The 23,738-nt window shown below is 35.7% G+C and overlaps 2 protein-coding genes and 1 non-coding gene across 3 annotated transcripts in view; 2 read left to right on the top strand and 1 right to left on the bottom strand.

Moving 5' to 3' along the window:
* The window catches only part of LOC140755020 (G protein-activated inward rectifier potassium channel 3), a 502,832-nt gene that overhangs the window by 353,693 nt on the left and 125,401 nt on the right, over positions 1 to 23,738 (top strand). The gene's annotated exons all lie outside the window — the stretch shown is intronic.
* Positions 1 to 23,738, bottom strand: part of ssp3 (short spindle 3) — a 74,229-nt gene that overhangs the window by 41,073 nt on the left and 9,418 nt on the right. The window contains exons 4-15 of the mRNA XM_073090113.1: positions 22,650 to 22,827; positions 22,196 to 22,271; positions 21,788 to 21,890; positions 21,205 to 21,294; positions 20,534 to 20,692; positions 19,413 to 19,583; positions 18,070 to 18,231; positions 17,290 to 17,426; positions 16,157 to 16,763; positions 13,740 to 13,846; positions 12,749 to 12,869; positions 1,663 to 1,844 (exon numbers count right to left, since the gene is read on the bottom strand). Of these exons, the coding sequence (XP_072946214.1) occupies positions 1,663 to 1,844; positions 12,749 to 12,869; positions 13,740 to 13,846; positions 16,157 to 16,763; positions 17,290 to 17,426; positions 18,070 to 18,231; positions 19,413 to 19,583; positions 20,534 to 20,692; positions 21,205 to 21,294; positions 21,788 to 21,890; positions 22,196 to 22,271; positions 22,650 to 22,827 (2,093 nt within the window). The remainder of the gene's footprint in view (positions 1 to 1,662; positions 1,845 to 12,748; positions 12,870 to 13,739; positions 13,847 to 16,156; positions 16,764 to 17,289; positions 17,427 to 18,069; positions 18,232 to 19,412; positions 19,584 to 20,533; positions 20,693 to 21,204; positions 21,295 to 21,787; positions 21,891 to 22,195; positions 22,272 to 22,649; positions 22,828 to 23,738) is intronic.
* Positions 18,841 to 18,913, top strand: TRNAK-CUU (transfer RNA lysine (anticodon CUU)). Its single transcript has one exon. It is a non-coding gene; the product is annotated as a tRNA-Lys (tRNA).

Raw genomic sequence — 23,738 nt, 5'->3', positions numbered from 1 at the left:
TCGTAATAAAACGATTCAACACAGCTATTTCACTTCAGTCAAATATTCGCTCATTCTCGAGCGACAAAAACATCTCCCAATATTGGCCACGAACACTCCGTGCGAATATGTCGCCATGGCACTACATAGAAAGGGCGCTAAGGTCCCGTTTATTTATATCGACGAGATCATTGTTGTCGTTTCAATTCAAGCTCTCGGGCGTCTATTTCGGGGACCTGTCTAATGAAACCTGACATGAGTTCGTAATACAAAACAATAGGGCTTGGAATTTTTATTTCACTTTTTGAGATTGAATGCGGCATTTTGTCGAAGATTCCTGATTTTACCATTCAAAAATAATGTTATATTTCAAGAAGTAAAAATCTAATCATAATAAATAATAATAAATATTAAGTAATAAACCGTAGTAATTAGGTAATTAAACAAAAATCAAAGGTTTTCGATTTCAAAATCAAAATTCAAAATATTTTTTACATAATAGAAATCAGGTACCTACCTACCTGTCAAGTAAAAGATCACCGAGAAACCGGGTTTCGGGTTCGATTCCCGGCGAGACATATATCTGCATTATGAATTTCGATATCAGTTCTGCTTTTTGTCTGTTTGTGTATCCATATTTGTGTTTTCATGGCACCCTAAGGAATCCTAGTGTGGGGCTGTGAGTGTAGAAAGCGTCTTTTTAAGTATCTTTTCAAATCCACTAACGCCACCAGCGCATTACTACCTACCCTTAAAGTACCTTGCGCGATCCACCCCTACCTCCCTTCGAATTAAGGCGGAGTGCATTAGACAAATTAGATCATAACATGTATGGAACTTTAGTTCACGCGATTTTCACCCTTAAATACATACGACAATGAGACGTTTTTTGTATATCAAAAACTTCCTGTTAGATAATAGAAAACCAATGATAATATTGTCATATTTTTTGACGGCGTTTTGAAAATAAACAGAGACAAGTGTATGACGGAGTATTGATATAGACAAATTAGATTATACATGGCAACTTTATAACTATTTTTTAGCCTTTATTAAAAGTAAACTAGAACATGAGTGTTTATTTAACTCAATTCGCATTATGCCGAAAAATAAGGGTTAGTATGAGAATGTATGAATTAAATGTATTTTATCATCACATCCTATAATTTGATCAAATAAAATCGACACTATCCCATAGTACAATAATACTCACCACACGACGATACGACACGACATATCGTATCGCATCTCTAAAGCACTAAATTATATGCAAAACTTTCAATCTTTCGTAGCCAATTTCACGGTGTTAATTTTTATCTTTCCCAATATAATCTTTCCCAAAAACTATAAAAGATATAACTTCAAAAATAAAATCTTTGTAAAAAACCTTATATTAATGAAAATCAGTACCTAAACTGTATATTATTTACCAAAATTGCATATTATTCACTTTTTAAAAAATGCAAATTTGCCCACGTATGGAGTTTCTTGCGCCGCTTCTTCTCCATAATGAGACTTAAATGAGATTGAATGGGGGCCCCCAGTGTAAAAGTTTCGATACACATTTCATAGATTGTTTGGTTCTGACGACTATTTTTTAACAATTGTCTGCCCCCCCCCCCCCAAGGATCGGGGGCCCGGGGCTACCCCCCACCCCTTAAGCAGCTATAGCATACAACTTACCTGATAAGACTATGAGCACGATTCCTCAAGGTGCCTAGAACGTCTTGCTCATCAGGTCCTCTGGCCTGCTTGTCCTCATATATCCTGGTTGAGCAGAGCACGGAGTCCAGGGCGAGAGACAGGCAATCAGTCAGCTGGCGGGCCAGTTCCATCTCCTTGGGGTCGGAAGTCAGGTCTTTGTCCTGGGGGAGAGTCACCAGTAAATAAATGTTTTTTGTCATCAATAAGCAATTATTTTTGAGATAGAAGGAGCACATAGGCTATCTGAAAGTGGCTTTTGCCGCCCATGGACATTTGTAATCAACCCCAGATAAAGATTTGAATCCTACCCGAGGTTGACCACAGATTGGTCGCTATCCCTGAGGACTAAGTAAGAGCGCCTCATGTAAGTGTCTTCCCCTTACAACGCCCTTCAAAACCAGAGCACAGCAGCGCAGAAATAGCACCCACAATTGTTTATAGAAAGCAGTAATAGCCTAGGCGACCTCAGGTGAGGTCACATCTGATATTTAACCTCACAAAGTAATAATCACTTAAAAATGAAAAAGATCCTGATGAAAGCTATGTGCCTGAGGCTTTTCTAAAAAAGTTCACAAAAGTGTGTGAAGTCTACCAACCTACATTTGATTATCATGATGGATATCCGTATGAACTCTTCTCAATTTAGAAGATGATCCGAGTCCATTAACGCTGCCCAATTTTCGTTGATGGAAGATTTTAGAAATATATATTTTTTTGGAAGTTTGGAAATATTATTTTTTTTTACACGCTTTTTATTAGCTTCACCTGTATGTTTGTTTGTAACCGACTTCTTTGGGCGCGATTTTGACCCACTTTAAACGGCCAGATTTCGTCCAAACTTTGCAGATTTATTGAGGACCGATGACAATACACGATTTTAATAATTTTGTACCATTGTCCTTATCAATATCCTCAGGATTAACGATTTTCGAGGCGAGAGAAAGCGCCTTATGGAGCGTTCAGGCAAAGTTACTAGATTGATTTTTAGCTTTGGAAAATAATAATATTATTTCCCTATAACTCAAATGTACTGAAACATATCTATAATGCCATCTTGTAGAATAATTTTTAGGATTCCGTACTCAAAGGATAAAACGAAACCCTCCGCTGTCTGTTCGTGAGTCACAGGGCTTTATCTCTTAAACCGTAATCAAATCAAATCAAATCATTTATTTTGCTTAATATAGGTATACAGTTGTTATATCATAAAATTGTCCTCTATATTACACCTCTTAGAGGTATGCAAAATTTTAGTTAATACATAATTGTCTTCTTAATCTAATATTTTAATATTACAATTCAATTTCATTATAATTAAATACAGTTAATTCAACAAAGATTTAACATTACATTATATATTATTACTATATTAAACGTTAACTAATTTATATTAAATGTCATAAATTCACGAATGTCATAAAAGTTATGTTCTAATAAGAATTTTTTAAGTTTAAGAGAATAAAATGTAATAGATAGACACTTGATTTTTTTACAAACGATGCATGATGGTGGTCGCTATAACAACAAATACTAAAAATAATAAAATAAATATAGTTTAAAAAACTAAAAAACACGCTTTTATGTTAAAATCAACTTAAAAGCAAAAAATAATCTTCAATCTAGGAATCAATTAAGGAACAGTAAATAGTATAATTGTGGAAAAAGTGTGGGGCGCTTTTCGAACCTGATAAATGGAGCACCCCTAGATTGAAGATAATTTTTTCCTTTTTAGTTGATTTTAACATAAAAGCGTGTTTTTTAGTTTTTTAAACTATATTTATTATTTTTTATTACATCGATCGTAAGGTCAAATTGTAAATGAAACAATTGAAAGTATATCCTTGTTACTTAATATACATTTATTGACCATATATTAGGTAAATTGATTTAAATAAGTACAAATATCCATAAATACAAACTAATTACATATATATAGGTAATTAGTATCATTAAATATTTTGAAACGGTAATACTTTTATCCTTGGAACTTAAATAATTACAATTAACTAATTAATTTTACGAGAATAAAATGTAATACACTTTACATAATATAAAGTAAATTGATTATACGCCTTTTTGTAAAGAGACGAAGGTATGTAGTTATAACTAAAAAATGGTGAAGTTGTAATGGTGTTTTTTTTTGTGGTAGAATTCTTTATATTTCGACTCTAAGGCACCACCGCCACACATATTTTTGCTTGATATCAGCCGTGTTAAGGGCTTTCCATGTTCCAGTTTGAAAGGTGTGGTAAGGGTGACATAATTTTCCGAGGCTTTCCAGCTTAGTCCTGTGGCCGACCGGAGGGAGGAATATCTAATGCTATCTGGGGTTGATTTCAGATGTCCATGGGCGTCAGTAGCCACTTACCATCAGATGGACTGCATGCTCGTCTGCTACTCCTATATTATTAAAAAAAAGTATTTATATTCAATTTATACGCTCGAAAATCATAACCTTTTTACCCGAGTAAAAAGAGATATAACAACAAAATTCGGCTGCATAGAAGCATTGATAGGTGTTTGATGTGAAAACGAGGGTTAAACTTAAAACTGACATCAACAAATATTGTATAGAGCAACCACATGACTACGTGACGACGGGAAGTAAGGGAGCGGGCGCATTTGATTTGGCGAGTGTACTTGCCTACGATGAATCACTAACAGTGATTTATTGGTGTAAACTTCCAGTACTAGTAAAAGACAAACAAGTCGTGTTTCATGTCGAAACTTCTTAGTTGAGATTGTGTTCTGATCCTTATAGTCATATAATAAAAATATTGTAAGTAAAGATTAGTAAGTACCACCGTAGGCCTATTCAAAATAAAAACACTTTATTTATGTTTAAAAGAAACAATAAGCGCTAGTAAAATGCATATATGAAATGAACTTTTTAGATTAAAGTGATGATTTTTATGCGGATAGTTATAGTAATAAATAACAAAGTACTTAACAGTTAGCAATAAGCGATTTTACTATTAATATAAACACGATCACCAATTATTTGGCCAAATAATCAAATAGCCAGTGTTCAACTGTTATTATTATAATTTATTATAAGATTATAAGGAATTTATTTAGTGCATCTTATGCTCACAAGTATTATGTAAATTTACATTTATATCTAGTGAATTTTTTGGTCGTAGGTAGAATGTAATTTTTATATTTATGTACCAATTAAAATTATATTACAAGGAAGTAGATGTTTCTCACTAATTGTAAATACTTGGAGTTTTATTTGGGATTATAATAAGACCGCCAGTGATTAAATTTAATGTTCATATAATTATAATAATAAAGTTTTATTTGAGAAATTCAAAAAAATATTAACATGAAACAATATCGAGCCCCTTCGGACATAAAAATACAGAAATTTTGTGTATTGGACTAATTTAAAGTCGGTGCCAATAAAAATATTATATCGAAGAAAGTTGAAGACAGTTCAGCCTCAGATTCTCGATCGATACAGATACGACTATACCACCTGTACTATAAAAAAACCGTATTAAACAACAGAGCCGTTATACCGACGGGAAAGAATTCAAAACGCGAGCGAAAATAACAAATTTGGCACGTACAGAGATTTTATCTCGACAATGTTCCGCCCGGGGACCTCGTAAACAACTAGATTTACAGTCCCGAATAAAAAAAGACAAGAAACAAAAGATAGCGTCAAAGATATTCGACAATTAACATGGCGTGGCGGCGGGCGTACGTTTTAATAAGTCCCCTTTTAATTGCGACTAATAAAATAAAAAATTACGCGTTTCGACCATTCGAAACCGAATTAAAATTCCTTTTTGTCCAGATTGTATCGATGCAACAATGCTTTTTGGAGCGGAATCTCAGTTTAATTAACAATTTGCAAATATGTCCGCGAAATAATAAAAAGTGTTGCGGTTTTATGAAAAGTTAACAACACTGCTATAATTATTTCAATTACAAAATTTCGTTTCACATTCTGATCCTCCTGGTGACAGCACAGTTCGATAAAAATATATTTTAATGCAGATATACGTATATGAAATTCTACAAAACCAAACAGCTAAAAGTTGCGAAGACGTTAGATAGAACCTTTTTTAGGTTTGACTTCGGAAGCACCACCGCCATACCTATTTTTGCCTAATCAATCACAGCAATGTTAAACGACACTACTCGTTATGTTCTGCTTTGAAGAGTGTGGTACGGAAGATATACCTGTCCGAGACGTTACAACTTAGTCCTTAGATCAACACATATATCAACTTCGGGTAGGTATCCAATGTTATCTGGGCAGATGTCAATAGCCGGTAATAGCCACTTATCATCAGGTGGATTGCATGCTCGTTTGCTACTTCTATATTATAAAAAGTATATAATTGGCAGTGCTTTTGTCAGCTGACCTTCATCAGCTGTCGATCTTAAAACTATTGATTCATATATAGAAAATGTAAATCATTATACAGTTACGCCAAAACAGTATCAAAAAGATTTAAAAATTCGAATATAACACGCGACCGTAGGTTCAGTACCCATACATTCGTGTTCAAAAGATAAGAAAAAGAAACGATATACATATTTTTTAATCTTGCCACATGTTTGTGTATCGTACTAATATGATAATGAAGGAAGTTTTGTTCCATGTCCATATTTTTGCTCAAAGAAATAAATAATTCAATCCCGACTTGACACACCCGGAAAAGGATTTTTAATTGTAAATGGTTATTTAAATACAACCATGACAAAATACTTAAATCCTATAAAATTTATGTACTGTCTTCGTAACTAAACATACATTATTATCGTAAACGTTTTAGCTCATTACTACCTATGTAAGAACCAGATCACTTCGAATGCGATGGGTTAACTCGGCATCAAAGTAAAGTTCATCTTATTGTTTAGGTCAAATGAGATTAAGTTCATCTCGAGTTCGAGAACTCTGAGTCATCAGAGTACCGTTAAACCTAATGATTAATCAAATATTAAATTAAAACACTTAAATTTTGCCTAGGTCTGAAGAAATAAACGCATTATGTATATAACTTACCCATTTTTATATTATATAAATTAAATTCCCGTTGATCATTAAACATTAGTGAAATATAATCGTAAAATCGTTTGGCATTTATATGCTTATAAGTTTGGACATCTATCAATAAAATCTATGGAATAACTCGAGTTCAAATCGAATGACCTGAGCTTTTATAGGACTAATACGAAAGTACCAATCGGGTCATACGCCCCTGCCCCGGCGTGACTCATCCAATTTTGTAGCAGGGATGGCGATCTGAGATCGATTAATCGGCTAATCGATCTTTTGGATCAAAAAAAATCGATTATTTTAATCGATCACCGTAATGGATCGATTCAGTGAATCGAACTTTCAACTCAAAAAATCAAAATTCGATTTTTCCGTAGTTGATTATTAACCATATATATTTATATATTATATTTATAGACATTTTTGTTGACGGATGCGTGTTTTAGTGGCTATTTGGTCCCGACTACCTTTTTTCGCTATCTCGCAGGCTCCGCCCCTGAAAAGACAGGAGATCGATTTATCACAATTACATTCGCAACGATTCAAGAATCGATCTTTTTCGAAAAGGTTGCCATCCCTATTCCGTGGTCATAAAGGAAGCCGATAGCGTTATAAGAGGTCGCTGGCGCACCGAAGCCGTGAATGAGATGAATAATAAAAGTTTACTGTAAAAATATCCGATTTTATTATGTGCAAGATATTAAAGATTTTAATCGAGACAAAATCCACGGCTTGTATTTTGTATGTGTATGGCTAATTGCATCGACTTGTACTTTTGGCGCCGGTTGTAACAACATTGACCTGTCGACGAGCTATTGAAGGATACACGAAAGAAACCAACAGCATCTCATTACCAATAAGTTTGATTTAAAACCTTGGACCTTACCTATATATGCTCCATGATACCGCCTAAAGATGTGTGAAGATCAATTTTTTATAACAAAGAAATTCCATATGTTTTCTACAAAATTAAATCATAATATATTTAAAAGGATGCCGCAAAACCCAAATATTAATGGACTAGCTTCCTATTCATACTCCTTAAAATATAAACATAAACAGAAAACTATAATTTTTAAACTTAAACGAAGGTAATATTAAAGTAAAAGATTACATTTTTTACAGTAGCAAAAAATAACACAAATACAACGTTCAGTGCATAGAAACAATATATAATTAAAAAATTCTCTAGACCGAAACGTAATTCTAATAAGAACGTGTAATCTGATGATGAGTCTATCATCTTTTGTCTAGAACGCGAAAAAATATTTAGACAGACTAACGGACGAGAAGTAATTATATATAATTAGTGAGAAAATTAAATAATTGTTATACATTTTGGTTTGAAATGTAAATAACAAGACCCTTAATAGAAAAGATCACTTCATTACGGATGCGACTTCAGAAACTGAAGCCCCAGCTTCGAATCCGTCCCAAGTTTCAAGATACTAATTATAGCTTGTTTTTTTATTGTAAAACTCATCCTGAGATTTTTTATAATTAATCTGAAAGGCATGTTATCTATGTATTGGATGTATAATTTCCTCAATGTCAAAAGATTATATTAAACAAATTATTATAACACATTTTTATTATTTTCAAAATTAAACAGTTTTAAGCAGTCATCGTCAACCCATTACTGACACACTGCTGGGCACAGGTTTCCTCTCAGCAAAAAAGGTTTAGGCCATAGTCTACCGCATTAGCCAAGTGCAATTTGATAGATTTCCGACACCTTAAGAACTATATTTAAGAACTCTCAGGATAGCAGGATTCCCGATGTTTCTCTTCATCGTTAAAGCAAATGATAATTAATTTCTAATACGCACAATAACACTAAAAAATCAGGCTGGCATTCGCATCTCAGACTCGCCTACTGAGAGACCGAGTTTCAACCACTATTTACTACTTTTTACAACCAGTCAAGTGACAGTAACTCGCGCGAGTACTACCAAACATATCAAACGGTGCCCGTAATGCATTAGCGCCGCTTTTAAGGCGACGCCGCTCCGCTACCGTCGGCCGCAGGGGTGCCTCCGGAACACGTAATATTATTATGGGTGAATAATGGAATATTATTACGGATACTACTTGGTATAATGTATATAAAAGCTATGATACTTTGGGATAATGTTGTGTAATGATAGCGAATATACATAAATAAACTACGCGTCTTAGGTATATAGGTTAAATTTTACTATAATAAATAATTAAATAGGTATTCTTTACAGAAGACTACAGCAAAATACACTTAGTAAATTTTGGGCATTTTCGTGTTCTTTTTAAACACGCTTTATGTAAAGAAAGATAAAAATATAAGGTTTTTTCATTTCATTCAATAAATAATTGTACTTGAATATAACGAAATTTTATTACCAATATTATTTACTGAAACGGGTTAGGTTACATCGTCAACCCCATAACTGCCCCACTGCTGGGCAGGTCTTATACAGAAATGAGTTTAGACTATCACGCTGTAAAAGTGCAGATTGATAAGCTTAACACGTTTTTAAATAGTATTTTAAGAACACTTAGGCGTGTAGATTTCCTCGTTCACTCTTAAAGCAAGTTATTAATTTATCACTACCTAATACCCACATAACTTCGAGAGCTGCGTGGCTAGTATTGAACCTCGGACCGCCCGGATTGAGAGTTAAAAAACTAAAGTAGCAGCCCTACGAACCTGAAAAATGACGTCTGAGGCGCGTCACGAGCTACATTCGCCTCGCTGCCTATAACTCTACAACGTAACTATTGGTGGAGCTACACTTTACGTAGGTATCATTACTACTTGTCCCTGTAGTTCCGGGACCAGAATAGGGCTACGGTATCCCCTGCCTGTCGTAAGAGGCGACTAAAAGGGGCTTTCGGGGTTACGGGCGGCAAGAGTGGGAGCTCGAACCACCCGGCTAGCGACCCCGGGAAGGACGACGGTATGTGTGGTCGCATTCCGTCGTATACACCAGACGGTGTGGTGACACAAAGTCACCTGGGCGGAGCCCGACGGGGCAGTGCGCTGAGAGGACTCCGGTCGCGTTCCTTTGGAGATCCCGGAGTCCTCTACGCAGCGCCGAGGACGGCCACCGGGGGGGTTTTAGTGCGGTAAAAGTCCCACATAACCCCGTGTCGCTCCCACGGCACCGGGTACCTTTTGAAGGTTTCCCCCTCGAGAAGAAAAAAAAAAAAAAAAAAAAAAAAAAAAAAAAAAAAAGGTATCATTACTACTGTCCCTGTAGTTCCGGGACTAGAATAGAGCTACGGTATCCCCTGCCTGTCGTAAGAGGCGACTAAAAGGGGGCTTCCGGGGTTGCGGGCGGCAAGAGTGGGAGCTCGAACCGTCCAGCAAGCGACCCCGGGAAGGACGGCGGTATGTGTGGTCGCACACCGTCGTAAACACTACATGGTGTGGGAGGAACGAAAACTGCTCCCCCAGGGTAGAGCCCGTTGGGCATCGTGCTCGGAGGGCTCCGGTTGTGTTCCGTTGGAGATCCCGGAGTTCTCCAACAAGCGCTGAGGACGGCCACCGGGGAGGTTTTAGTGCGGTAAAAATCCCACAAAACCCGGCGTCGCTCCCACGTCGACGGGTACCTTTTGAAGGTTTCCCCCTCGAGAAAAAAAAGGTATCATTACTATATCACTGCTGGGCACCGGAACCCTGAGTAAGAGGGGTTAGGCTATGTTCTATTCTCTACAAAGGGGGCCTGTTTTATAACTGTCCACATTGAACAAGCGCGAATTGGTAGACTTGAAACATCCTTGAAAATATTTTTAAAGAAATGTTATGCTTGTTGGTTTCCTCACGGTGTTTTTCTCATCGTTTAAGCATGTGATAATTAATTTCTAATACGCACAAACTTCGAAAAAAATATATAGATCAAAATCGAACCTCCCTATTGAGAGACCAGGTGTCTAACCCCTCGTTAACGAGTGGCAACTTATCGGTACCTACTTGTTCACTATATTTAGTATAAATACCATTCACGCCTTTCTTAATAAAAAGACAGGCCAAACGTTAAGTTTGTCAATATTTAGTTTATGAAATTACAGAAATACGTATTTTCTTTTTTCAATATGACGCACATATTAGATATGCCCAAAAAATTACATGTCCTTTGTTTACCGTACTTGATGAATTAATTGAATTTATTCGTCCGAAAAAGATATCAAAAGTACACAATTACTTATAAAACTTTTCACTGAGCCAAGTTTGTAGAGATTGACGACAACTGATTGAAGACATCAAAACTAACCGTTCGGAAAATGTTGACGTACCCAAAATATTTCATCAATAAAAAAGTCTAACTCAACCTTGAATTAAATTAAAACAATACACAATAAGGGTAAACTGGGTCTACAGTTGTTAATATGTAGCTACAGCTTTTTAAATTGATTTATATGTAGAATAATTATTAACGCTATCGCTGAAAAATCGAATTCACTGAAAAGGATTTTGACAGTGCATTTTGAATGAAAAAATGTATTACGAAAACTAACACTGTAAAGCGTTCTGTTTTTCAGTAACAAATTTAATTATCTGTACTTTTTATGTAAATTGTAGGGCAAATTGTATGTCAAATATTATATTAAAAATATAACATTGTATGTCAAAACTGTGTAAGAATATTAGTTGGCAGAGGCGACACGACAAAACTTAAAAATACTTTTGAAATATAGAGCAAAATATATTTCAAAATGAATAGTAGCATAAGAAAATGTCGGTACTATGTATTTAGTACCCAACCATAAGACCCGTTCACAAGAAAACTAAATCAAAACTTGTAAACGGGGCAAAGTTTGTAAAGGTTGACGTCACCTGATTGAAGAGCGGACATCAAAACTAACCGCTCGGAAAATGTTCGCAACCCCTTCCTCTGGTAGAAAACTTCGCAGAGGGTAATGTTGTTTATTGTTGGTAATAACTATAAAATTTTAACGTGGATGGTGGGTTGCTAGGAAAAAAGTTATTGGTTTTTTTTATTTTGATAAATAGTTCTTTTTAGTTCCGTAGGTACGTATGGGTATATAATTATTACTCTATTTATTTTATTTATAACCACTTATTAACATATCATCAGGTGAACATAGAAAGTAAAAAAAAACTCAAATAACAAATTAAATATGAGTATCAAATATAAAACTCCATGTTTGTTAAAATTTATATTCATGAATATAGTAAAAAAATTAAAATAATGAACAAAGTATCACTGTTATATTTAACCATTAATTCACTTTAAAATATTGCAACTGTGTTATAAGCCCCACGAATAAAATATTAAAATTGTAGATTAAAAAGTCTGCACACAGGCAACTAGCGACATCTAGTGTCTATTTGAAAAATATTTTTCGTTTACATAACGATTAACTAGGTGGCGCTGTGTGCTCAAGAGGCAGCCATCACTTTAACAATTTTTTTACAGATGGCGTTGTATGCAACGAGTCACAGATAATTTAATATTTTTTTATTTTTATAAAAAAATATTTTTTAACTCCATTTGCTTTATGCCATCAATTTATTTTTTGATGATAAATAAGCGTTCAGTAGGTTCTGATATAGATATATTCCATTTCGACGATTATACTTCGCTACTTAACTGAAATAATGTTTTACTGTGTCATCTTGTTTAAATAAGTTCTTAAGGTGCATTTATATTTTATTCAATTTCGTTATTTGCTAAAAGTACTAGTAAGTAAAAGTAAAAGTAAATAAGTTCTTAAGGTGCATTTATATTTTATTCAATTTCGGTATTTGCTAAAAATAACCACAGCTTCAGCTAAATTTTTCGTCCCAATTTGGCGGAGGCAAAGTTTCGGACAAATTACCATATTCTTCACGAACTCGTCCATTCGTTATAGATCATTGAATAACGACTTTGCTAAAAAAAACTACACTGTCGGCCAAACATTCGGCCTACATTTAATAACGTTTGTTGTAAACCTACATCTTCGACCAAACATTTTATTCTGAGCGAACCTGAAACTTTTCTGGTCGAAGTTGACCAAGACTTCAGCCAACACCCACCTCAAATTATAATATAGTGTATATCTTACCAGTTGATCACTCAGCAGTTTGATGAGATGCACACACGTGTTGGTTGTTACCAGATGCGCCGCACTAACACCACACGATCCCACTGCTCGGGATATTAGAGTCACCGCTGTGCTTAAACACCTGGGGGATAAATAAAAGCAGTTACATAATGGTATATCACTATATCGATATCCTATCTGAGGTCGGCCACAGATGCGCCGCTACCCCTGAGGACTAAGCTGGAACGCCTCGGAAAAGTCTGTCTCCCTTACCACACCCTTCAAACCGGAACACAGCAGCGCCTAACACTGTCATTATAACAGAAATAGGTGTGGCGGTGGTGCCGCCGGAGTCGAACCACAAAGGGTTCTACCACCTACTTTATCTGGTGCTTTATATAAAAAAACATCCAGACGGGGCTACATCCAGTAGGAAATAAGTTTAAAATAAACTAATAAACTTAGTTATTTAGTCTATAAACTTTATACTATATTTATACTTTATATCATAGATTAGTAAAGATTACTCAGTCCTAACAAGAAAATGTACCCAATTTTGAGAATTGTAATAGTTGCGTAAAAAAGTTTTGCCACGTCTCCGTGCTAAAATGTCCCTAAAATATTTGAAATAATTATTTATTTATTACGTAAATTACACAGTATTAGTTATTTATTCGTAAATTTTCTCTAAAAATGTTATTATTTGTCAAGAATTCAAAAAAAGAACTTACTAAAATAAGCCGTTTGTGGCTTCATTCAATTTCAAGGCGGCGAAGTATCTTTACTAATCTATGCTTTATATTATGATCGTCTATATTTAGCATTACCAAAGATGTACGCACCTGTAACTGGCATGCATACCAGTCTACGTGTTTAGACTTATACTTATTAGAATAAGTTTGTACAATATATATTGTATGTAATGCTGTTGGTGTGTCATAAATAAATAAATAAATAAATAAACAAACAAACAAACAAACAAACAAATAAATCAATCAATAAATAAACTCACTTGGCAGTGAACTGTGCAGCCAAGTCGTCTCTGTCTGCCGCGGCGGCCAGCAGCCCGCTCGCTGCTCTCACAGTCAGCGATTGGTATACACCGCGCTTATCCGGCAACTATATAATATAACATACATTTATATTTATAAAAGTTTAAAAAAAAACCTCCTTACAAATGTTACTTTAATTTTTGTATCAAATCATTTCTTTTTATTCAAAATAGGTTCTTTACAGAGCACTTTTTGAATGTCAATACAACTACGACCACTTCACAAGGTGTTTCGTTATGGAGAAGAAGCGGCGAAAGAAACTCCATAACACACATCTTTTTTAAAAAATAAATGTTTTATACAATAGCAAACTTAACCTAATGGTACATGTGGAGCTGGAGCTACTTCAGAACACACCATTTTATCAGTCAAATAATCACTCAGCCCATAGTAAGTCTATACAGGGTGAATCTCCATAAAGTGCACATATTGAAACAGGTAATATTAAACCGCATTCTGTCGACAAAAAAAATAATAAAAAATTTTTTTTTTGGGTTTACGACCTTTTGAAGTTTTTTTTTGGAATTGTGCACCTAAAGTAAATAAATCGCTATAACTTTTGAACTAAAAGAGTTATCATGTTCAAACAAAAATTACAATGAATGCCAATTATAGGCCGTACTGATCCATGAAAAAAAAAAACAAAAAAGTTTATCTTCCCAGAAAAAAATAGTCAGATTAGTGTGAAGAAAGCAATTTTTTTAGGTTAAATTTCAGTAATCTTGAATTTCCTCAAAATAATCTAGGCTTTTTATTTTATTTTTATTATTTAATGCAATTCTACGTCGTATTAGCTTTCAAACACTAAAAAAAGCATGCCTCTAACTTAAGTATAAAGTTTCCTACGAGCGCTTAAACAAAGGCAGTTCTTAAGGGTGTTGGTAATAAATAACATTTTTAATACAAAGTAGTGTTTTTTTTTTTAATTATTAAAGATTTATTTTATTACTGTTTTATCACTTTAATATCGTCAAAAATAAGAAACTACCATGAATTTACCATTGAAACATATTTTTGATAGTTTCCTTTGTTTATATTTTGGACATCTAATTATGGGTCGGACTATACCAGTTTTATTAGGGCGCACGTGCGTCGCGTCTTTTTTGAAACGTTCCTAGCAAACTTTATACTTGAGTTAGAGGCGTGTTTTTTTTAGTGTTTGAAAGCTAATACGACGTAGAATTGCATTAAATAATAATAAAAAAATAAAATGCCTAGATTATTTTGAGAAAATTGATGATTACTGAAAATTTTACCTAAAAAAAGTGCTTTATTGCACTAATCTGACATGTTTTTCCTGGGAAGATGATTTTTTTTTGTTTTTTTTTTCATGGATCAGTACGGCCTATCATTGGCAATCATTGTTATTTTTGTTTGAACCTGATAACCCTCTTAGTTTAAAAATTATAGCGATTTATTTTCTTTAGGTGCACAATTAAAAAAAAAAACTTCAAAAGGTCGTAAAACCCAAAAAAAAATTTTTTTATTTTTTTTGTCGACAAAATGCGGTTTAATTTTACCTGTTTCGATATGTGCACTTTATGGAGATTCACCCTGTATAGTATAATAATCTATATTTAGTTATTAATAGTTTATTTCCATTTCTAGTATTAAAGTTATGGTTGCTACTATTTTTCAAACATATCCGTCTAAAAAAAAAACATGTGAGCCGTCACGGGACGCCTGGCAGATGTGAAACATCGACATTATTTTGTAAAAGTAATATGCAGAAAAGAACATATTGTGATAGGAACTAAATATGTCATAATGATAAAATAAAATAGTATTCGAGCTCAGTGTAGCGAGAAACATGGCTTAACGCCAGATCGAGTGGGAGAGAATCGCACAGCCGATTGCGCGTGGCGACGCGTCGCCACACCGTACACACTACTGCATATAGACTGTATATATATACCATCGTATAGCGTGGCGACACGGCATGCGTCGCCACGCCAGAAATCGGTTTTACGTGCGGCTATAGATGTTTCACATCAAAAAATATTTGATGTCCATATAATGGGGGTGCACAAAAAATAATCAACCTGGCATATTCATATAAACATAAACATGTATGTATGCCAAATTTCAGCTCAATTGGCTAAGGTTAACTGGTTTAAGATTATATTGCAAGATTTTACCCTCACATATATGTATAAACTTACAAAGGACTTCAAATAAAAGTTTGTAAAAGAACCAATACCAATATGGTTTCAAAAATAGAACTGCTAGGAATTAGAAAATTGTAGAAATTCTCAGATGAACCGGGTAAATCTCTCAATATTCAATTGCAACATTCGACCCTCACTTACATACCAACTAACAAATATTAAAAAAAAGATTGTAATACTAATAATAATAATAATAAAAACCAACTCACCCCGCCCAGTTTTTCCACAATCCTGTGCAATTCATTCAGTTGCCTTTCCAAGAACGTCACATCTATAGCCACCGGTCTAACCTCCCTCACACTGGACCGACTCATATCACTCAGAGAACTACACACCGAACTGGTTTTGGTCAACTTCCTCTCACTCTCACTATTCTTCTTCTTCTTTTTAGACTGCGAAGCTGTGACACTATTGTTGTTTCGCTCTAACTCATCTATTTCCCTTTCAACTGACTCTTTCGATTTTTTCTTTCGTTTCTCCTTCTCAGGTTTGACGTCACCGTTCACTATTTTCTCTACTTCTGCATCGAGTTCTCTTTCAGACGATTCCTTCGACTTTTTCTTTCTTTTCTTATCTCCACTAGATACTTCTTCTGCTTCTCCGTTCACTAGTTTCTTATTCTTCTTTCTATTTCTCTGTTCGTCGTGATCGAAGCCGTTTTCTTTGCTGACGTCTGAAGAAGGTTTATCGTCTTCTTGAAGGGGTTTAATAATGTTGTTAATGGTGTTGACGATTTTCGTTATTTTATTAGCGAACGGATTGAGGATCGAATCGAAAACGGTCACGTTATCTTCGTAAACTGGTCTGGTGTTACCACTGCAATAAATAGGTTTGTTTTAAATTATTATTGCATAATTAGATTTGATAAAAATATTTTATACTTTCTATAATGTAATGCCATAATAGAAATAAAATTGAAATTAATTATTTGTGACTTTAAAAAAATTACACGAATATTATCAAAGTAGCTGCTTATTATATGTTATTTAACTATTTAGTTAAATAAGATTTATGCAATACTATACTGCTTTGTTACTTGGTTTTGGTACATAACTTAGCGACACCGAATCTCTGCTCAACTTTTTGGGTATATAAGTTGGTTGATTGTAAATATGTAATTGAGAAACATGTAAACTAGGAGACATACTTTTCCGAGGAATTCCAACTTAGTCTTCAGGGACAGCAGCACATGTGTTTAGATCTCAGGAATAGGAATCTACTCTTATCTGGAGTTGATTAAAGACGTTCATAGACGGCAGTAGCTACTTACCATCAGATGGACTTCGTAAATTACATTCATGACATATTTTTTGTTTTGATTATTTCATTGACAAGCACTTACGAGGCAAGCAACTTCTGTTTCAACTTCCTAGCTTTCTTCTTGATCGCTTTCTGCTTCTCTCTGTCTTTCCGCTCCTGCTCCAGTCTCTCTGCTTCTTCCATGTCTTTTGTGGCTTGGTCTTGACTTTCCGATGTCGTCTGGGGAGAATGTTACCAAAACTTTTTGTTAGAAGAACATTTTTAATTAATTTTGAAATGAAAGAACTACAATTAGAAATTGTCTACTTCAATATCTTTTCTTATACTACTTCCGGTACAAAATTAGACCTCATATAAGAAGTCCGGCAATAAAAACAATGGATTTTCTTTTTGCTTGTATTTTCATTTCTTTGTATTTTTTTCTCTTTATGATAATCTATAATGGTTTCAATTTTGGTGTGATTCGCTTCCTTAATATAATTTTACATAGTTATGACTTATAACTTTTCAAAATAAAGTGCATATTTAAAAGTCATCATTTATTTAACAGAAGATTATTGAACTTTTTTAAGACAAAATAGTCTTAATGATGTACTAAATCTGCACTTGACTATATAGCAAATTTTAAACGGGGTTATTATACTCAAACATCCTGTATAGCTACTTATACTCGTAAGTGCAAAAAAATGTAGGTATATATTTTAACATTTTATTACTAAGTTTTTAATTTTATTTAAACTGGCTAAAATCATTTAACCTTTACCATTTATTAGGAACCAGTGGAAACATAAGAATATTTTCGGATCTAATCATCAATACCCATTCTAATCCCACCCTCAACACAAAATCAGTGTCCACTCACAGCCTGCCTAGGTCCCGTGGCCTTCTCCCGTATAGCCTGCAGGTGTGACTCGAGGCGCTGCTGCGAGGCGTCCTGCTTGTCCCGGATTCGACTCCTGAGCGCGTCCTCCTCTTGTTTAGCGGCTGCTGCTAATGCCGATAGACGGGATTTTACACCTTCCGCCTGTATAGATAAGGGTTAGATTTTAATGTAGTTTTTTATAGTACAAATTATGGAAGTTTTCGAAAAAAAAAACTTATTTTTATATTTTTTGTCTATTTTTGAGATAACTTTTTTGTTTCGAAATAATGTTTATTTGAAATAAATGTCATCCTAAGGAAATAAAAAAATATAAGTCAGATGAGATTTTAAGCTTTACATTTTTTTATTATAAGGGATAATTCATGTAGTGGATGAAATTCGACAATGGTCATAAATATTCATTTTAATTACTTGTATCAATAACATCGATACAACTTAATACAAATTAGTCAAAAACAAAGAAAAAAATTAGAATCTTTATAGAAAAGAGAAAACATTTTTAACTGAAACTAAACAATGTTTTTATAGAAATCGCAATCTACGCATAGAAAACAAACAAAATATTGAGAGTGGATTTTTTTTATGATATAACTGAAAATCATTCATTACAACGGTCTTAAACGAATTTATCTAAAAATAGAATAATTTCGTTTATTTCAATCACTTTTTATATAAAGACTATGTTACATAAAAAACAGTACACTTACGTACACGGGGATACTAATAAACAATTTCACAGACGTAGTCACAGCCCGGCTAGCTCAGTCGGTAGAGCATGAGACTCTTAATCTCAGGGTCGTGGGTTCGAGCCCCACGTTGGGCGAAATATTTTTTTATATTTTTATTGTTTTTCTATTCAACATACATCATATTTTGTGAATTACATTATTTGTTTGCATATAATATTCTATTGTATTTTTTTTTCTAAAAATATTAACTACAGGAATATTATTCTGCGCCCATGCTTTTCCCTGTAAATATGCAGTGTTGTATGTGCATTTTCACAGGGAATATATTCTCAGTGTCACGTAACGTAAGTGCGTGCGTGCGTGTGTGTACAAGTGTATCTGTGTGTGTGTACATGTGCATGTGTGTGTGTACATGTGTGTGTGTGTGTGTGTGTACATGTACGTGTGTGTGTGTGTGTGTACATGTGCATGTGTGTGTGTGTGTAATTGTGTGTGTGTGCGCGCATTCATGTGCGTGCTTCGTACCACGCTCTGAGCGACGCGACGTGTTGTGCCGCGCCTGTACCGTGCGTGTACTGTGCCTGTACCGTGCGTGTACCGCGCGTGTACTGTGCGTGTACCGTGTGTACTCGCCTTCTCCCTGGCCGCGTCGCCGCGCTCCTGGCGGCGCAGCTCGCGCAGCTCCGACACGCGCGCATCCCGCTCGCGGCGTCTCGCTAGTAGCGAAGCCACGTGCTGTTGCCGCGCCGCCTGTAACGCCTGACGACGAGCGCCGACGGCCGCTTCCCGGGCGGCTTTCTCCTCCTGGAGAACACAATCATCACAACACATTAGTAACCGGCGAAAGAAACATAAAAGAAAATAGCACACAACTTTTAAAAACTAAAAAATATAAATAATAAGGGGCAGTAGCGAAATAAAGTCGTCGGAGGCCGGGGCGGAAATGTTGAACGAGACCCGGGGTGGAATATTGAATTAAGGCCCACAGTGTAAAAAGTTGATAGGATTTTAAAAAATTACAAATGTGTACAAATGACTTATTCATAAATAAGTTCAGTGATTTTTTGACTCCGGGCACCTTTTAGTTTTGCTGACGACCCTCAGGACCAGGATCAGGCCTCTGGCCCAAGGCGAAGCGCCCCTTCCGCGAACGCCCCCCCCCCCTTTAGGCAGCTAGAGATAAGGAGTCCCCACTCCTTAGGCTAGAGACCTGCAACTCCCGACGCTACTCACCAGTTTCTACAGCTGCTCCCTACTCCGTTGCCGCACGCGTGGTGTGCGATCGGCACTGCACGAGGAAGTCGTGGCGGCGATTCTCCTCCTCATCGAGGGCTTTGCGGCACTGTCCCCTTCTGCAACTGCTCGCTTCTTCACTTCTTCTCTTGCTCACGATCCTGGGGGTAATGCCACTTACCAGCTTCTGCAACTGTTCTCTACTTCACTTCTTCTCTTGCTCACGATCGTGGGAGTAATGCCACTCACCAGCTTCTGCAACTGTTCTCTACTTCACTTCTTCTCTTGCTCACGATCCTGGGGGTAATGCCACTTACCAGCTTCTGCAACTGTTCTCTACTTCACTTCTTCTCTTGCTCACGATCGTGGGAGTAATGCCACTCACCAGCTTCTGCAACTGTTCTCAACTTCACTTCTTCTCTTGCTCACGATCCTGGGGGTAATGCCACTCACCAGCTTCTGCAACTGTTCTCTTCTCCACTTCTTATCTTGCTCACGATCCTAGGGGTAATTTCACTCACCAACTTCTGCAACTGTTCCCTCCTCCGTTGCCGCAAGCGGGTGGTGTGCGAGCGGCACTGCGCGAGGAAGTCGTGGCGGCGGTTCTCCGCTTGCAACTGCTTTATGAACGCGATCTCGCGGAGTTTCTCCTCCTCGTCGTGAGCCTTGCGGACACGGTCCTGGAGGGAAAGAGATAACGATAGCCGATGACAAGAGATGGCAATAGTAAATGTAAGGACAGCCGCCGAACTCAACCCATTACTGTCTTAATAATAGGCACGGGTTTCTTCTCAACGTGAGACGAGCTTAGGCTATAGTTCACCGCGCTGGTCATGTAAGATTTTTTTAAACGCCCAAGCCTGTAGGTTTCTTTGCCATATTTTCATTTTACGTAGTAACTAGTGAAAGTAATTCTGGAATTATGGGAAATAAAAGAAAACTCCACTAAGTTTCTAACCGGATCTTCTCTGTTGAGGGCGAATTCGAATTGGGTAGTAGTATAAGAGAAAAATATAAGTGACAATTTGTAAGTGCCTCTACAGGCCTATACAGAACAGATATATTTCATTTAATTACAAAAACTTGACGAGAAATCTTAAAATTTATTACATAACCACTTTAAACCACAATTTATTAAATTTCATAAAAAATTAAGCTAATGGGACAAGATAATAATAAATAATTTCCTTACTTTAAGATGCTGGTCTCTGTTCTCGGCGGCCTTTTGCAAACGTCTCTCCATTCTAAGTCGTTTCTCTTCCGTCAGTTGGTTCTTGGCGAACTGTGAATTTATATTGTCAAAATTTTCATAGCTAATTATTTACGACTAAATAAATTAGGGTAATAAGTCCATCAAAGAAAATTCCAAAACAAAAATACAAAAGCAGTTTATGACAATGTTTATATCTCCAGACATTGAATGTGTCAGGCACGGAATGTTCAGACAAAACCGTAATTTTCGTTTTTCTATACAATATCTTGACAGGCATATCCCGTATCGATGTAACTCTATTGCTATAGATATAAATACGTCAGCACACATTATGTTATATTATGTACAGTATGGAAGAATACTTTTTGTACGCCACTGCACGCCTGACACTCATCTGACGCTCTCAATGTCTGTAAATCTAAACGTACCCGAAGAAAGGAACATTAGGTGATGGAACAGGAAAGGTTCATTATATTACCATTAACAATACATGAACTTTAAGAAGGGAAATGCAGGTGAATGAAGGAACAGGAAGGGTACATTATATTACCATTAACAATACCTTAACTTCCTCGACCCTCGCCAGCAGTTGGTGTATCTTGTTTGCCCTCTCAGTCCTCAGTTGTTGACGCTGACGATCCGCGCGCGCTTGTTTCGCCTGGATCCTGTAATTTTTGTTAACATTTCTGAAATAGTTACCAAAAGCCTACTAAATTAGATTACCACGACATAAATTGACATATTTCAATCTTTGGTAGGAAAAGTTTTGATAGATTGAGTATTAATAAAGGCCGCTGAAAACTTAATCGCCTTACATAAATATAGATTCCCGTAAAGGATTACGGATTATATTCTAATACTGTGACGACACATACTAAGTAGATACTCTTCGATGGTTAATATTCAATCAGATTTTATTAAAATAAAACATTAACAATTCCAATCCTCCTGACATCTTCAATTATTTTACCTTCTTAGTACATCCTGAAGACTGCCCCTTCGCCTGATGCCTTGAGACAGTTTGCTATGCAACTGCTGTGCCCTTCCTGCAATCCAATAGAAAACACTTAACACTACTATTATTAATATTATTAATACTTATTTTTTTACTCAAATAAAGATATATTTAAACTAACCGTACCCTTTAAATATTCACTTCCACTTATTAGTCAAAACGTTTTCTACACTCACACCCCACACTAGGATTCCCTGCGTCGTGGGTGCCGTGGACACACACATAGACAAATACACAAACACCCAGACCCAGAAACAGAACTCTAAATTCTTCATTTAGATATCTGTCTGGCCGGGGATCGAACCCAGGCAACCTCTGCGCGATAGACCAGTATGGTGACCGCTCCGACACGCGAGTCGTATTAGTAACTTAATGACATCAAAGAATCATTTTCTATTTTCAATTTTACCTGGATCCCTAGCCACCAAGGCCTCCAAAGTGACCAAGGCATCCATCCGTTCAGCCCAGGACATCCCCGCGAGTGCCGTCTCGTACTGATCCTCAAGACTTGCTGCTAAGGAACCAAGGTTCTCTGGAGGACACTGTGGTACCGATATGGGATCTTCGCAGAGTATTTCTGCGTCAGTCTGAAAGTTTTGACTTAATTTACTAAAAGGCCAATAGTGAAATACCTATATAACGTGATTTCTGAGTAACGGTCTATTTTTAAACTGACGACCTAAATGTTATCAGAAATTGGAATTATATTTTCCTCAGATATTTTTGTTATTGATTTCCTCATAATTAATTTAAAATCTTTACCATAAAGTCGTGTCTATTTTTAAATAATGTATTTAATTATGAATCCTGATCGAGCCTACACTGTATAGTTACCTACTATACAAATAAAATCAAATCATTACCTATTTTTGTTCACTTTATTATCTTTATAATTCGTAACTGAAACCTAACTAATATTTGCGACGAATTGGATGCGGATCCAAAATGATCCATCCATCCACATTATTCATAAAATCCCTAATTAATGTTTCTTGAAAATATGTTCAACAGCTTAGATAATTACGCTTAGACAATTTCAGACGGACATTTCGGCTTGGAAAGTTCAGTTATGTGCGTCCTCAGAGTCAAAACTCAAACAACAAAGGTCTATCCAGCCAAAAATCGAAACTCGAGCCTCTAGCCTCTATTCTTACAAAAGACTCGTAGGATTACATAAACCACGAGATATCAAATCAATAGTCTTTATGTGGACAAGTTTAAAACGAGAACTAGAGTATCGATTGCAGAATACATTAAAATGTTAGTGAAGTTCGAAATACACTTAAATAGGGCATAACCTTTAGCATTTAGTCTTCGAATACAAAGCTGTAGAAAATAGTATTGTGAAGCTTTTACGAAGCTTTCAAAATACAAATGGACCGCGGTCAGTGGAACTTGACACAATTTTCAACTTTAGATAAAAGTGCAATCTGCATCAAGTGTTTTGTATCATTGTCTGATACTTCTTGAGATGGAGCAAAATCAGATATTCGTGGAG

Source organism: Epargyreus clarus, unplaced genomic scaffold (genome assembly GCF_041222505.1).
Source record: "Epargyreus clarus isolate Ecla_fem2 unplaced genomic scaffold, WU_Ecla_fem_2.2 ptg000032l, whole genome shotgun sequence".
Classification (NCBI taxonomy): domain Eukaryota; kingdom Metazoa; phylum Arthropoda; class Insecta; order Lepidoptera; family Hesperiidae; genus Epargyreus; species Epargyreus clarus.
This window is presented reverse-complemented; position numbering and strand designations above follow the sequence as displayed.